The sequence below is a fragment of the Elephantulus edwardii genome, unplaced genomic scaffold, assembly GCF_000299155.1.
Source record: "Elephantulus edwardii isolate Elephantulus edwardi_28Jun2011 unplaced genomic scaffold, EleEdw1.0 scaffold00042, whole genome shotgun sequence".
Taxonomy (NCBI): domain Eukaryota; kingdom Metazoa; phylum Chordata; class Mammalia; order Macroscelidea; family Macroscelididae; genus Elephantulus; species Elephantulus edwardii.
Window position 1 is genome coordinate 20,508,070 of NW_006399792.1, and position 17,718 is coordinate 20,525,787.

General features: G+C 37.2%; 1 protein-coding gene across 2 annotated transcripts in view; it reads left to right on the forward strand.

Moving 5' to 3' along the window:
- NUP54 (nucleoporin 54kDa) overlaps window positions 1-17,718 on the forward strand; it is a 40,852-nt gene that overhangs the window by 8,009 nt on the left and 15,125 nt on the right. For both annotated transcript variants that reach the window (XM_006885304.1, XM_006885305.1), the window contains 5 exons: window positions 748-974; window positions 4,308-4,495; window positions 6,359-6,555; window positions 7,967-8,021; window positions 9,177-9,270. In XM_006885304.1, coding sequence (XP_006885366.1) covers window positions 748-974; window positions 4,308-4,495; window positions 6,359-6,555; window positions 7,967-8,021; window positions 9,177-9,270 — 761 coding nt within the window. The remainder of the gene's footprint in view (window positions 1-747; window positions 975-4,307; window positions 4,496-6,358; window positions 6,556-7,966; window positions 8,022-9,176; window positions 9,271-17,718) is intronic.

Sequence of the window (17,718 nt, forward strand, 5' to 3'; positions counted from 1 at the left end):
TAGGGAGGACAGAAGGAGAGTTGATGCCTTTTAGCTGTGGTGCCGGAGAAGAGTACTGAATGTACCATGGACTGCCAGGAAAACAAACAGATTCATCTTAGAGAGGATTAAACCAAACTACTCCTTGGAGGCAAGGATTCTGGGGCTTCGTCTGACATACTTTGGACATGTTGCCAGGAGGGATGGGTTCTTAGAGAGGGACATCATGCTTGGGAGGGTGGAGTGACAGCGCAGGAGGGGAAGACCCTCTATGAGATGGATTGATTTGGTGACTGGGGTAATCGGGATGGGTGTGTCTGCGGCAGTGCGGTTGGCGCAGGATAGAGCAGGGTTTAGGGCTGTTGTGCATAGGGTCTCTATGAGTCGCAAAGGACTCGACGGCACATAACAACAGCAACAACATGTGTGTTTGATACTTGAAAGTGTTGTAGGGACTTGACTAGATTCAGACCTGACTTTTTGAGAGCACAAGTACTTTCCAGGGGCACTATGTCATTATTTATCATCTAAGGAGGCTGCCTTACTTTTAGTGATGCTAAGATTGATCTTTATAATGACAGTAAATTTTTTTCTTAAAAATTCCCCCATTATACCTATTTGCAGTCTTCTGTCAGCCATATAAGATAACGCATTCCCAGGTTCTTAGAAATAAGACTATTATTCTCCTACTACATCTAGGATCTGAATTGATTTTTTTTTCTTCTAAGTTTAGAGTTTTGTGATACTAATTTGGGGGTACATTTTTAGCATTAGGTGGTCTCTTCAGTCAGCCTACACAAGCACCTACTCAGTCCAACCAGTTGATACATACAGCAAGTGCTCTTTCTGCTCCAACGCTTTTGGGAGATGAGAGGGATGCTATTTTGGCAAAATGGAATCAACTGCAAGCCTTTTGGGGAACAGGAAAAGGATATTTTAACAATAACATTGCACCAGTGGAATTCACCCAAGAAAATCCTTTCTGCCGATTTAAGGTATCAAATTGCTTTTATTCTTGTTTTGAATAATGATGGGTAAAATAAACTTTATTTTGATTAAAATTATATAAAGAACGTGATTACCCCTTCAACATTATGCAATTTATATGTAAAATTACTAAAAAGTGTAAAGTGAAATGATGCTAATGTGTATATGATTGAAGATAACCAGAATATGACCTATGAATATGCTTTATAACTGAGGAAAATGTTGACAGATGGTAACATCTGCCTGAGATCTGTAAGGGGAGACCTGAAACTAGAATTTAATAGTATTTATCTAAAATTGTCCTGGAAGTTCACCTTAACCAACAGGTGCTTGTTCTACAGATAATAGGTATCTGTGATATTAATTACCAAAACATTAAAACAATGTATTTTTTCCTCTTTTTCTTCTGATTTCTTGCCTACTACAGAGTTTTTCTTAAATTTGACTTCTCAGAGAGTCTTTTCATTCAGGTCAGCTTGGCAGTATATTTTTCATAAGACAGTAATGAATTGGAATTCCACTTTACACTTCAGTTTCTTGTGAGTTTTGTTAGCTCTGTCAATCTCTTGAGCCTAATTAATATGTACATGATTGTGCCATTGAAACCATACAACTGAGGATCAGATCCTTGAGTGATTAAATAACAAAAGTGGTCAACTGCATTGTTAGAGAACACCTTATTTTATTGCTTAAAATAACTAAAAATAAACAAACATTGTACCTTTTTTTTTGAAAGGTTTTTATTTGTAATTTTTTATTCATAATTGGCACAGTGTAGAATCTGAGAAATGAGGTTACATCAGAGCAAAAAGAAAAAGATGTTATTTATTAGCTATTATTAGCAATGGCAAAAATGTACAGGTTTTCTCTCCCCTCCCCCGCCACCTAAGAAACAGAAATCTGAGCAGTAAATGGCTGACCAGTTGAGAAATAAACAGACTCACTTAGAGCAGCATGATCCTCATTAGTCAATTTTTGAAAAGTAATTTCCCTCAAATATATAGGGAACTTAGCAACTTCTGTGATTCTATTTAATTCCATTTGGAATTTAGACAATATGACCTTTTATATAATCCAGTCTATAGCTGCTGGACTGGATTAAATACCACTTCCTGGTACCAGCTGTAGTAGAGAGACTACAAAACCCAAGCCTGGCATCATCATGCTGCCTCTAACTCATTGGGTGCCTGTTCAGGACAGAATGCAACTTCTTCCTAGATTTCCACGGTTTTAAATCAGGAGCAGAGTTGGTGCTGGCTGTAACTGCTGACCTTTTGGTTAACAGCCGAGCATTTTAACTGCTCTCAAAATATAAATTCCTATTGCCTCACCTAAAGGAATAATAAAAACAATAAAGACCCAAAGAGGGTCTTAAGTGAATTTTATAACCATTTCCGTCACCTTTAATGATTGAAAATTCTGATATTCCACCCAGCAGGTAGCAGTAATAAGCCTAAAGTTCACAGAGCACACAAATATTTTGAGAGCTTTTCACCATCCCTGATTCACTGAAGAACCCTTACGGAGGGGGCTAGCACTATCCAAGTGAGCAATGAGGAAGCAAACAAAGAAATGACCTATGCCTGGCCACTAGGGAGTGCTCTGCCGGAGCCAGCAGCCTTCTCAGTTCACTGGGTGTAAACTGTATCAGAAAATCAGAATTGAGCAGGGACAGTAGAGTAAAAAGACAGAATCCATCTATCTAGCACAGCACATCTATTCCTAAATGCATAAAGACACCTGAACTAACGGTAGCAGAAAAATCTGTAAAGTTATTATAAAATAATCCAATAAAACTATTACTACTTTGTGTCATAAAAAGCTTTGAAATTTTTTAGGCTCCACTTTCTAAATTCAGTATTCTTTCATTTAAAAAAGTTTCACTAACGAGAAATGCAGGCAAGAGGAAAGAAGAACATAGATAGTCTATCTAGTAAGGCAAGTACCATTAGGTTAGTCTTGCTTAAGGCAAGAGTCTTGTCTGCTTTCGTGATTCAAACATTCCCTTGATAACTGTTGAAATAAGTTTTCTTAAAAAAATTCTTTCTGAATCTTTAAGGTCTTAATGGTTGAAGCATTAATTAATGATTGCTGAAGCACACCCTGAACTTTAACACTTGGCACATACAACAAAAATGCTGATTTATCCAGTACATACTGAGGTATCCTTGAAAAGTGATTTTAAGTAATAATGCTACATTGTACCTTTTGAGTGCAATAGCAGACATGTTCTTTTTGTTTAATGACTAAGAGATAATGAAGTAGTAGACAGAGGTTGACTGTAACAATGTGAATATTTTTTATTTTTTTAAACAACTTAAATATTTTTTCTTTTTATAAATTAAGGTATACAGTAAAATGTATGATATACACTAATCTCATTCTCCCTCTTAATTGCCATAGAATTGAAACCAGTTTATAGCTGACCCTCCCTTGGGTTTTCTGGGGCTATAAATCATGCAGGAGGAGATAGCACCTCTTCCTCACTTGGAGCAGTTGGTGGACTTGAAATACCTGCCTTTAGATTGGTAGCATGACTCCTTACCCTAGGTCACAATCTACAAAGAATGAAAAATATGCAAAGTTGCATTTAAGTGGTGAAGAGCTAGAAGACACTTCCATCTAGAACAGTTATTCTTTAAGTATAATTGACCATGTTTAATATTTAATAATCTAGCCTATTCCCTAAAACTTTGTATAACAGAAATTATAAAGTCATTACACATTTTTACACTATTTGAGAGATGCTGATGTTATTATTTTACCTTAAAAGTACTTATTTATAAGGGAGCTCTCGTGGCCTAGTGGCAAGAAGTTGTGCTGTAATCCTGAAGGAGCACGGTTCAAATTCACCAGATGCTCTGCTGGAGGAGAGGCAGTCTCCTGTGCCAGTCGGAATCCATTTCGATCGTACATAACAAGGGGGAAAAAAATAAAAAATGAAAATACTTCTTTGTAAAAGCACTTTAAATATCTATTTTATGAGTTAGATGTATAGTGAGCTAAATGACATTTTCCTTTGTGGTTTTTGCAGTCTTTATTATAATGACAAGTGTTGTCTCAACCATGTTAAGCACTTAGCAGTGATGTGTAAAGTTTCTTAGGGGAGAAGGCATGTTAGTTACTCTCTGTAGGAGAAGAAATAGGAATTTCATTTTATAAACTTGCATTTTGCTTAGATATAATTGTTTCCTTTTTTAACTGTGTGATCTTATACAGAGTTGTGGAAAGAATCATCATCCTCTTTATTATCAAACATTAAATTTTCCCTATTTTAAGCTACTAATATGAAACACTTGATGTGAGATCTCTATATTTTCATATTATTTGTCATTTCATAGGCGGTAGGTTACAGTTGTATGCCCAATAATAAAGATGAAGACGGCTTGGTGGTTTTAGTTTTCAACAAAAAAGAAACAGATATCCGAAGCCAGCAACAGCAGTTGGTAGAATCATTGCACAAAGTTTTGGGAGGAAACCAGACCCTTGCTGTAAATGTAGAGGGTATTAAAACATTGCCAGATGATCAGTAAGTATATATCATATACTTTTATATGTCTTGGTCCTTTCAGAAGAATCAAGTGTTTTTGTTGCTGAAGAAAAAGTAAATCTCAGAGCAGAATATAGTAATTGCTGAGCTGACTATTCATTATATCAGAAAATGTCTTCATTTTTGGGATTTCGTTAATCTCATAAGGCTTTTTTAAAATTTGAATGTTTACAAATCATATTTAGTTTTTCATTTAGTCATTCTTGGTCATTTTATTTTATAGTATTATTGTTTGTTGTTTTGTGCCATCAAATTGACTAAAACTCATAGCGACCTTGTGAATAACAGCTCTCTGAAACCTGCCCTATCCTGGGTCAATCTCACTGTCTCTGACTCACTTGTCCCTATTGTCACACTCATTGTGTCAATCCACTTCATCCAGGGTCTTTCTCTTCTGTGTTGTCCCTCCACCCTTCCAAGCATGATGTCTTTCTCCAGTGACTGGTCCCTCCTGGCTACATGCCCAGAGTATTTAGATAGATCTTCAAAATGCTTGCCTCCAAGGAACAGCCTGGCTTCTTGAGTGACCATTAGTTAATGTACAAACAATAATTTAAAAGCATTTTAGAAATTTTTTTTCATCATTTTCAATGTCTTAGGTGCTATTAATTTCTTAGTTTTGTAAAGTCAAGAACAGGAAGAAACCAAACATTTACCATGACTATGTAAGCAGGGCTCCAAAAATGTTATTGGAAAGTTTTAGGAGCCAAATTATTTATTATTCATGTTCATCTGTTTATAAATATTATTAATGTATTTCCTTTGATGTTTGTATAATTTGTCAATCTTAATGGCAGGGCATTTATTTTAGGATAATTTGCTGTAGAAGGATTGTTTTTAATGAGATCACTAACAACAGATTTTTCTCTTTCATTGTCTATCATCAAGCCAGAACTGACTCATAACTGACCCCACCTTAGATTTCTAAGGCTGTTATTTGTCTTGTTCTTAATTAATTTCAGTGAAGCAATTTATAAGGTTTACCAGAATTTCTTGAGTCTTGGTGGCATAGTACTTAACCACTTGACTGCTAACTCAGGTCAGCAGTTTAAACCTACCAACTCTTTGGGAGAAAGATGTGTTTATCACTTTACATAAAGAACTGCTCCCCATTGCCATTAAGTCAATTCTTGCCCATAATAACTTTGTAGGACAGAGTAGACCTGCTCTATAGGGCTTTCGAGGCTGTATATCTTTAAGGGATGACACCATGATATTTTTTCCGAAGAAAAAGCTGCTGGATTTGAACTGTTATCCTTTCAATTAGCAGCCAGTCTCTTAACCACCAGTAGGGCACCTTCCCCAAGATTATTGCCTTGGTAATCTTATGAGAGATATAACAGGTCCTCCATGGTTGCTGACATGGTTACTGCTAGAATGGGCTCTTGTGTGTCAGGAAATATGAGGGTGGCTCAGGATAGAACAGGTTTCAGCTCTTTTGTTCATAGGGTCGGTATGAGTTGTACTTGACTCTATGGCACCTAATAACAACAACCTAACTATGGTTGCTGTGATTTAGAATTAACAGCAGTAGGTTTTGGTTTTGGTTTGGTTAACAGAATCTCCAAAATAATTCTTGAGTCTAGGAAAAATTACTAATACCATTTAAAGAGAACTTTTTATTAAGCAAGCTTTTGAAATATGTTATTATTTGCCTATTTTAACCATCAGGTTGATTTATAAACGAACATAACTGTATCTTATCCATGATTAAAGAAACATCTTAGAACAGCCATTTCTGAAATTCATCCCTGTACCTTTGAATTTGTATTCTGTGTTGATATTTATGGCTATCAGTTACATTATCAGTGTTTCATACATAACTTGAATACTTTTCCCCAGGACAGAAGTTGTCATTTATGTTGTTGAACGTTCACCAAATGGTACTTCAAGAAGAGTTCCAGCCACAACACTGTATGCCCACTTTGAACAAGCCAATATAAAAACACAGTTGCAGCAACTTGGTGTAACCCTGTCTATGACGAGAACAGAACTTTCTCCTGCACAGATCAAACAACATCTACAGAATCCTCCTGCTGGTATGTTTCTAGAGTCAAGAGTTGAGGAAACTAAAAATTTACAAATATCCACCCATTTTTGGAGGTATTTGGTTATCAGGGTTAATCAAACCAATGGCAGCTTATTTGGTATAGTTTTGGATATTTTTATTCATTCTGTTTTGTTACATAAACAAAATGATTGTTAGAAGTTTTGGAAAATTGTGAAATAGAGGAAAATATCACTACCCAAAGGTAATTTATATTTTGATTTATTATTTCTAGTTTATCTCATTTCAACTGAATAAGTAAAACTTAAATGTGTTCTCATTGTAAAAGATTCTAGATGGCATAAGTAGATGATATAAAAATCTTTCTTCTTTTACTACTGTTCTGTTATTTGTTGATTCCATTAGTCTTTATGAAATTTTAAAACAAGCATATGCACATGTTGTTGTTTTATGCTGTCATGGTGATTCCAGCTCAGTGCCTTTATAGGACAGAGTTGAATTGCTTTACAGGAGCAGATCACCAGGTGCTTTCTCTTTAGGAACAACAAGTAGCTTCAGACAGTTGGCCTTGCACCACTGGGGATCTTCTGTATAAGTTTCCCTTTCACTTTACAATATTTCTTGGTGCTTTCCTTGTCATTACTTAAAGTATCTTTTTATTTAAAAAAAACAAAATGTTACCTTATAGAAGTTAACAACTGTGTTCTGTGGATATTTCTCATTTTATCTAACCACTCAGTGATTTCCAACATTTTAGTATTATACTCTCTACTGTTAACATCCTTATAAATCTAAGAACATATATATGTGCATTTGTTTAGAATAAACTTATGGTTGATTTTATGGTCAAAGATTATCCGTACTTTCTATGTTTAATACTTCCACATTGCTTTCCATAGAAAGTTCTATCACGTTATATTCATGCCAACAATAATATGAGAGAATAGATATTGCTGCATTTTTGCCACACATAGGTCAGGGAAGTCGTACTTAGTGTAATTAGTATTTTCTTGATGACAAGTAAAGTTGAGCATATTGTTATGTGCTAATTAGCTGCATGCTTGTATTTTTTTGTCCTCTTTGCCCATTTTCTATTAAAGTTTTTGTCTTTATTGATTTTTACATTCTGAGGTTAATCTATTATCCTATAGGTTATAGATCATTTCCTTTCATTCTGTATTCTTATAGCATCTCTCATCCTAAACATTTGGGGATTTTTACCATTTACAAAATGTTATCTAGTAAAGGATAACACAGCATTTCCACAGTGTCTTAATATTCTTAAGTGTTCCTTTTTGACAGGTTTGTTTGTTTTGTTTTTTTTTTTATTTACGGTTTTTCGGTTTGGGGTACTCCTCTTTTTACTGTAGGAAAGTTCTTTCTATAAAGATAGAAGTATGAAAATTTGTTTCTTTTAATAAAGTACTTTTTCTTTATGGTAGGAGTTGATCCTATTATATGGGAACAAGCTAAGGTGGATAACCCTGATTCTGAAAAGTAAGTATGTCTTGATCTTCTAGCAGTTTGATGCAAAGACTAATGTGTGGTATTAGGAAAGTGAAAGCATGCGAGTTTTTCTTTATTAGTATTAACTTGTGAGTTTGTTTTCATTTCATCATTACTTTTTAGAAAATGTTGACTGTGATGATATCACATACTGTAAAAACATTGCTAGGAATAAAGAAATCTCAAGTATTAGTTCCTTAATTGCATGCATTTTCATTTAACAATGTGTTAATTTTTAAATTATTTTTTTATTGAAGTGTTTCTTCCTCCATACTGTAGAAAGGTACAATCTTGATGGTAAAATATTCTTGATTTATAGTTGTGGACCCACCTGAAACCTGAGAGATTTAATGTGAAGTTGTTGTTGTTATGTGCCGTCGAGTCGTTTGCAACTCATAGTGACCCTATGTACAACAGCCCTAAACCCTGCTCTATCCTGTGCCAATCTCATTGCCTCTGACACACCCATCCCGATTACCCCAGTCACTGAATCAATCCACCTCATAAAGGGTCTTCCCCTCCTGCGCTGTCCTTCCACTCTACCCAGCATGATGTCCCTCTCTAAAGGCCTGTCTCTCCTTACAACATGTCCAAAGTATGTCAGACAAAGCCCCAGAGTCCTTGCCTCCAAGGAGCAGCCTGGTTTAACCCTCTCTAGGAGGAATCTGTTTGTTTTCTTGGCAGTCCATGGTACATTCAATACTCTTCTCCAGCACCACAGCTCAAAGGCGTCAATTCTCCTTCTATCCTCCCTAGTCATTGTCCAACTCTTTGATGCATAACAAGTGATTGCAAAAACCATGGCCTGTATCAGGTGCACCTTAGTCTCCAGAGAGACACCGTTGCTCTTGAGTACTTTAGAGAAGTCCCTAACCTCAGGCTTTCCCATCGCAATACGTTTTTTGATTTCCTGGCTACTGGTGCCAAGAGTATTGACAGTGGAGCCGAGCAAACTGAAGCTGTGAACACTCTCAATCTCTTCACCATCCATCCTGATGCTACCAATTGGTCCGGTAGTGAGAATTTTTGTCTTCTTGACATTGAGCCTCAGTCCATACTGAAGGCTGGTTATTATTTATTATAATCTTCTTTTGCTTTGTAATAATAGACTTAACTCATGAAAATTAACCACTTGTATATCTTCAGGTTAATCCCTGTACCAATGGTGGGTTTCAAAGAACTTCTGCGAAGACTGAAGGTTCAAGACCAGATGACTAAGCAGCATCAGACCAGACTAGATGTAAGCCATTCTCTGGGCCTAGAAGTAGTAAGAAGTATTATAGAGATTGATTTTTTTTTTCATGTGTCTTACTGAGAAACAATATAGTATACACTATAACAATTATAGTTTTATTTTTTTTGTTTTTGTTGTTTACTTTAAAGTTAGAACCAAATCATAGTTGACTCTCCAGCAGGTTTTCAGAGGTAGTTAGTCACACTAGAGGAGATTGGCCATCCTTCTCCAGTGGAGCAGCTGGTGGATTTGAACCATGTCCTTTTGGGTTGGCGGTGCAACTCTACCCTTAAGATACATAAATCTAATTTGATAGAGTCTCTGGTTGTTGTTCACTTGTGAATTTCTACTTACTAGAAAGAACTTACTAGAATTTACTAAAATTCTACGTAATAGAATTAGTAGAATATTCTGGTGATCACTGGAATATTATACTGGTGAATTTAAAATCGTTATTTAGGCTATCATTTTTAATTAAAAGTGCACTTGGGGTTGCAAGCAGTTTGGGAACCCACTCTGGTTTTTCAAAATAAAGGCCTGCAAGCTGCTTTCATAAAGATAGCAGCCAAGAAAACTGGAAAAGTTCTGATTAATAAATTACATGTGAGGTTACTATGAGTAAGAATCATTTTGACAGGAATAGGTATGTTTCTGGTTTTCATTGGGAAAAAAAGGCTTTAATTTTGATTATTTATCATCGAACATGAGCTGCTATCAAGTTAGTTCTGATACAAGGCAATCCTCCATCGAGTATTAAAGGCTGTAAATGTTAATGGGAGGAGATTGTCTCTTCTTCTTTTGTGGAATGGCTGGTAGGTTCAAGTGCTGATCTTTCAGTTAGCCCAGCACTTCTTCCCACTGGAGATTGAGGAGGCAAATTTAAATTAAATGCTTACGTCTACTTCATTTTTCACTTATTTCATAAAGTAGAATTTTAATTATCAAATATTTAAAGATTCTTTCTTGGTGTAATTTAAAAAAATAATACTGAATTTTTGGTAAAGTTTACACAGCAAGTTAGGTACACATTTGACAATTTGTACTCTCATTGTTTGGTGACAGTTGTTACATTTATCACAGCATATCGGTATTCTCTTTCTAGTTATCGTTTCATACTTACGTTTTTAAGTAGGACACCAAAAGGTGGTACTGAGGGGTAGGCTTGGGCTGTTGTCTTAGAGCACTAGCCTCAGGGAGTCCTGTTCTAACTTGCTTGGCTGCTTTTTTTTTTCTTTTTAAAAATAATTTCAGTTCTACTTTTTGTTTTTTGTCCCCAATCTGTCTGGGACCAACTGTTGTGACCTCATGCAAAACCATCAGTGGTAGTAATTGGCCACCATTTAACTCGTCTGGCATCTAAATAGTTAAGATTGTGGCTCATGTAGCTGCGATTCTTTTCTAGGATTTTGGTTATCTTACCCAGTTTTGCTGCTGGCATTTAGAGAACTCTCATTGTGTCTTAGGTGGCCACTGGCAAGCTTTTTAGACCCTCGATACTACTCAGTTTGTTAGCGTTCCAATCATGATTGATGCCTGTTCACCAAACTGTCCCATGTTCTGGTCCTAAACCTTCAAACCCAGAAAACCAGTGTTAGAAAGTATTGTATTTATCTGAGGAGTATCTGTTGTTGTATCTTCAATGAATATACATGTCTGCAGCACATGATTTTATTTACACGTATTTATAGAAACTTCTGAGGAGTTCTGGTGGTATAGGAGGTTAAATGTTTGGCTGCTGACTGAGAGATTGGCAGTTCACATCCACCAGTTGCTCGACAGGAGAAAGATGGGCATCTTCCCTAAAGAATTATAGCCTTAGGAACCCAATGAAGGGTCATTATGAGTCAGAATTGCCTCAGTGGCAATAAATTTTGACTATAGATGATTCTACCCACTCTCAACTAAGGACGTATTTGTACCTGCCTGTATATTAGTTTGCCTGTATTCCTTTATAATGTGTCCAAATGCTTATTTTTACTTTAGTTGTGCTATGTTTAATACATCCACATTTGTTACTATTTTTTTAATTAGTTAATTTTAATGAAAGTTTACAGAGACTTTGGAATTCCATTCATTGATTATTGCACTTTTTTCCCTACCCAACCTCCTCCCTAGTTCGCGCTCCTCTTTGAAAAGTAAAAGAAAAATTCTTTCATTGTTACACAATCTCTTCCCCCAGTCCACTCCACTATGTAGCCTGCCTTCTGAACTCCTGTCATGACAATAATACTTAATCATATGTCCCTTTTAAATAGTTCTCTGCCTCACCTGTTTCAGTGCAGTATACATAATTTATCCCATCTTTCTCAGTCTCCCTCCAACCCCAGTATCAGTCCTGTTTTACAACAGTGGCACTATGCAGTATTTGTCCTTTGTGACTGAGATATTTTACTCAGCATAATGTCCTCCAGGGTCACCCATTTTGAATAATATTTCATGAGTTTTTTGTTTTTCAATGCTGTATAGCATTCCATTGTGTGAATATACCACAGCTTCTCTATCATTCATTTGTTGATGGGCACTTAGGTTGTTTCCAACTCTTTGCTATTGTGAACAAAGCTGCGATAAACATAGGTGTGCATATATCCGCTTGGGTGCCAACTATGGATTTTTTAGGATATATTCCCAGTGGTGGAATATCTGAGTCAAATGGTATTTGTATTTGCAATTTTTTGAGAAAGCGCCGTACAGCCTTCCATTTTACACTCCTCCTAACAGAAAACAAGGGTTCCAGTTTTTCCACAACCTTGCCAGCATTTGTTGTTTGCTGTTTTGTTAAATTTTGCTATTCTTACTTACTGGGGTGAGATGATATCTCATAGTTGTTTTGAATTTGTTACTATTTTATGCAGCAGTCTTGTTACTGGCTGACCAACTCTGCTTGATACACATTATCTTCCATTGTCAGTATCTAATTTTCTAAAATTGATACCCATTTTCTCTGATACTATTACGGAAAGTCACTGTGCTTCCTGTGACAGACAATACAACACCACATCATGTATGCACATCATATTTTTTTAGTATTTTCTGGTAACTCCTAGTACGGATTCACATTTGACGTGATTGCCAAATTCTTCATTATCATAGGCTATTCATGCTGAATTTATCACCCACAGCACTGTATTGCGTATGACTGAATATTTTCAGTGTATTCTTTTTTACCTAAATATTTCATTTCTATTTCTGCAAGTTCTTAGTGGTTAGAAGTTGCACTGCCAACCCAAAGGCAGACAGTGGTTTGAATCCACTAGCTGCTCCGAGGGAGAAGGATGGGCATTCTCCTCCTATGTGATTTACAGACTCTAAAATCCTCCTACTGGAAGGTCAGCAATGAGTTGGTTCTGACTTAAAGGTACCTAATAAAATATTTCTACAGTTAGGATTCTCTTATCTTCCTTACTATAGTGCTAATTGCTGATGAAGTGTACTTTAACAAGTATTTAATTAGTATGTATAGGCTGATTTTCTAAGTTTATTGAAATGTCATTGTTCTGTATTGTTCAGTCACAACCAACTCATAGTTGATCCTGCAGTGGCTGTAAATCACATAGGGGGCGATTGCACGACTTTCTCCTGAGCGGCAGTTGGTGGATTCAAACCGCATTTTTTTTAGAATGGCAGTGCAGCTCCTTATCCACTAGACCACCAGGGCTCCCTAAGATATTTTTCTAAGGTAAAGGTGTAAATGAAACAGATTCTTAAACCAAGTAGTAAGTACAAAACTTAAAGGGATTATTTTTAATAAAGAGTCCTAGAGGAGGCATTTAATGGATTCCTTATTAAAGGATAACTAACTAGTTAGAGAGTTAAGATATACATCATTCCTTGAAAATAAGGCTGTTACAGAGGCGTGTTTTAAAAAAACGGAATGAATTTGGGAAAGCTGCAAATACTTTAAAACTATAACATAAGGTCGGCTGGGACAGAGCAAGGGTAAAGTCAGTGCAATAGGCAGAAGCTGTTATTGTTGTTAGGTTTCATCAAGTTGACTATTACACATACTGACTCTCTGAACAACAGACCTGAACCTTGCTCTGTACTCAGCCATCCTCACAAGCTCATTGTAGTAATCACTGTGTCAGTCCATTGTCTTGAGGATCTTCTCATTTGCTGATCCTCCACCTTTTCCAGCCCCCTGAAAATATGCCCAGGAGTAAGTGAGATGAAGTTTCACCACCCTTGCCTCTAAGGAGAGCTCTAGATGCTCTTCCTTCAAGACAGATTTGTTTGTTCTTTTGGCAGTCCATGGGATATTCAATGCTGTTGCCAACACCACAGTTCAAAAGCACTGATTCTTCATCGGCCTTCTATATTCATTGTCCAACTTTGACATCCGTGGGAAGCAATTGAAAAGGCCATGGCTTTGATCAGTGTGTATTAGTCTTTAAAGTGCCATTATTGCTCTTTAGACCTTTGGAGAGGATATTTTTGTTAAGAAGTAATCCATCCATATTGGAGGCTATAGTCTTTGATCTTTTCCAGTTAAAAAAAACCCAACATTCACTAGGTATGGAGAAGGGCTTTAACTCTGATGCACACCTTTCCTGAGTTTAAATCATACAGTGTTCCCTTGTTCCATTTGAGCAACTGCTTCTTGATCTATAGCTAGCTTTCAGTTAAGCACAATTAAGTGGTCTGGGATTCCTGTTACTCTCAGTGTTATCTATAATTTGTCGTGATCCACACAGTCAAATGCCTTTGTATAATCAATAAAACACAAGTACACATCTTTCAAGTACTCTGTGCTTTCAGAGAAGCTCCATCTGAGATAAGCAGTTATATCCCAGGTGCCATGGCCTCTTCTGAATCCAGCTTGAATTTCTTGCAGTTCCCTATCAATATACTGTTTCAGCCATTTAAAAATAATCTTCAGCAAGATTTTACTCGCATGTGATAGTAATGATATTGTTCTCTAATTACCACATTTTGTTGGCAGAAGCTAGATTATAAAGAAACCTCTTGCTAAATAAGCTTGCTTACTGCTTTTACCTTGTGATACTTTTTTTATAGAGAATAATATTTAAAATATAAGATCTGGGTGGTTGGTGTGCTCCTTGTTACTGAGATATCGTTGTTTTTATTTAGGTCGTCCCAGTGACCACAGCTAGAAAACACATTTATAAATTTCTGTATCTTTATATATTAAAATACCCATGTTTCTTAATCAGCAGTATGTATTTTTTAAAAAGTTTTATACTCTTAATAATTAACATTTATAAGAAATTGCAAAAATTCCTCCAGTGGAGTTATTTTGCATAAAATATCAATAAATTGAAACTAGGAAACAGACTTTAGTGTAATTCACAAAACTTAATGATTATCAGCAATTTTTATGTGAACTCTGGGCTAGCGCCCTCCTGATTTTGGAAAAGGACTTTATGGTTGGTAATGCATTAGATCTGTTCTCCCTGGTTTGCTCCGCCCTGGTTGCCAGAGAGAGAGCATGGTGCTGTGTGCACAGATGTTGTGGCAGCTTTTGGAATTGAGTGCTTTTTTGAGCTTGTGTTTGATGTGAAGGACTACTTGGCTTCCAGGAGCCAGGCAAGCCAGGCTTGGCCTAAGGTTTACGGCAAGAAGGGGCTTTAAGACAAAAGGGTAGAGGGACCAGTGCTCAGACCTTTTGTTTATAGGGTTGCTATGAGTCGTCTATGACTGGATGGCACCTAACAACAATACCAACGACGACACAGAGAGAGCTGTGTTGGCCTAGTGGACAGAAAGTTATGCTACCAAGCCGAAGGTGGGTGATTTTAATCTGCGGCCCTCAGGCCAGGTTCAAATTGTTTTCCTGTTAAGCATTCTTCTAGGTGGTATAGCACTGGTCTGGGCATTACTGTACAGAGGTAACTCGTGGGACACTGATGTGCCAAACATGGTAATGGTTACCCATGCTGGACAGTGTTTGCTGGAGCTTCCCGACTAAAACAAGCCTGGAAGCAGGAGTGGCACCCACTTCCAAAATGGCTTGCCTCTGGAAACTCTATCAACAGTGCTCAGGTCTTTCGTTCATAAGGTCGCTGTGAGTCATCTACGACCCAATGGCACCTAATGACGACAACGACAAATGCATTGGATCACAGAAAGAGAGGAAGACCCTCAATAAGGTAGATTGACATGGTGACTATAATAATGGGCTTGAGTCCATCAGGGATGGTGAGGATTGTGCAGGATAAATCAGGCAAGGTTCAGATCTGTTGTTCATAGTCATTATGAGTCATTCCAGTCTGGGCTTTACCACTACAGTACTGTAACTGTCCTCTTTCTTTAGTGTTCATAGGGTTTTCAGAGGCCTCTTATTTAGGAAGTAAATAGCCCATCCTGCTTCCTACACTGTCTTAATCAGGGAGATTTCAGATGGCAGCTTGGAAGGACAAAGCCAAGTATTATAATGGAATGTGTAGAAAGCTAGAATTGGAGAATAAAAAGAGAAGGAATCGCTGTGCATTTCTCAAGCTAAAAGAACTGAAAACCAAAGTTAAGCCTTCTGTCGCAATATTGAAAGATGCTATGGACAGTATATTGAATGACCCAGAAAACATCAAAAGAAAGAATTGATTGACACTGAAAAATTTCAGGAAGTATCATATTGAATAGGAGCCAACGATAATGAAGGAGGAAGTAGAAGCTGAAGGCATTGGCAGGCATTGCAGGCAGTGGCAAAAATAAGACCCCAGTAATTGATGGGGGATACCAATTGGCTTGTTTCAGACTATGCTAGGAAAATTGGAAGACAGCTGTCTGGCCAATGGTTTGGAAGAGGTCCATATTTATTCTAATTCCCAAGAAATGTGATCCAATTAAATGTGGAAACTATTGAACAATATCATATGCAAGCAAAATACTGCTGAAGATCATTTAAAAAAAACTGCTGGAACAGTACCTAGATAGAGAACTGCTAGAAGTTCAAGCAAGATTTAGAAGAGGCTGTAGCACTAGGAATATAATCGCTGATGTCAGATGAATTCTGGCTGAAACGAAAGAATACCAGAAGAATTTGTGCTTTATTTACTATATGCAAAGTTGACTGTGTGGATCATAACAAGTTCTGGCTGACATTGAGAGGAATGGGAGTCCCAGAGCACTTAATTGTGCTCATGCAGAACCTATGCCTGGACCAGAAGGCTGTAGTGCGAATAGAGCAAGGGAACACTGCATGGTTTAAAATTGAGAAGTGTCCCAAGGTCATGTTCTCTCTCCGTACCTATTAAATTTGTATGCTGAGCAAGAAGCTGGATTTGATGAAAAGGAGTGTGGCATCAGGATTGGAGGGAGATTCATCAGTAACTTGTGTAATACAGATGACACAACCTTGCTTGCTGTAAATGAGGAGGACTTGAAGCACTTGTTACAGAAAATCAAGGAATGCAGCTTTCAGTATGGATTACATCTCACTATCAAGAAAACAAAGATTCTTGGAGAGGAGATTAAAACTGTCAGTAGTTTCATCTTGCTTGGATCCATAGTTAACACCCTTGGTATGAGCCGTATGGGAATAAGTAGACACATTGTACTGGGAAAATCTGCAGTTAGGGACCTTTCCAAATTATTGAGTAGTATTGATGTCATCTTGAGGACTAAGGTGCATCTTGATTCAGGCCATGATCTTTATGATTACCTGCTATGTATCTGAGAGCTGGACAGTGAATGAGGATGACAGAGGGAGAATTGATGCTTTTGAGCTGTGGTTTTGTAGAAGAGCACTGAGAATGCAGTGGACGGCCAGGAGAACAATAGATAGGTCTTGGAGAGGGTGCAGTGGGAGAGCTCTTTGGAGGCAAGAATGATGAGGCTTAACCTCACATACTTTGGACATGTTGCTGGGAGGGGCTATTCTTTGGAGAAGCACATGATGCTGGGAAGGGTGGAGGGTTAGTGAAGGAAAGGAAGACCCTCAACTAGTTGGATTGACATGGGGCTTGCTACAATGCGCTCTTGTGTGTGTAAGGGATGGTGCAGGATAGAATTTAGATCTTTTGTTTAAAGGGTTGCTGTGAGTTGTACTCAGTCCAACAGCACCTAACAACAACAACAACATGAGTCACAGTCTCCAGAATGGTACCTAACGACAATAGTAATTTGATAAAGAAGGTTTATAGTATGTCGGTGAGTAGATATCTTTGTGAGTTGTTGTTAGGTTCTGTCAAGAATAACTCATTGCAATCCTGTGAATAACATGCAGATTGGAATTTTACCTTGTCCTGTGCCATCCTCACAATCTCCAACACACTTGACCCCATTGGCACTCTATTGTCAGTCTATCTTTTTGAGGGTCTTCCTCTATCTAATGCAGCTCTGTACAATAATAGTATCCTTTAAAAAGATATATCCATGTTGTTTTTGATGGCTTTATTTACCATAATTTTCTTAGCTTAATGCTCTCTAATTCAGTCCCTCCGGTATGACCTGAAAAGGAAAAGTTTCTTTAAAAGGTCATATGGGCAGATATACATG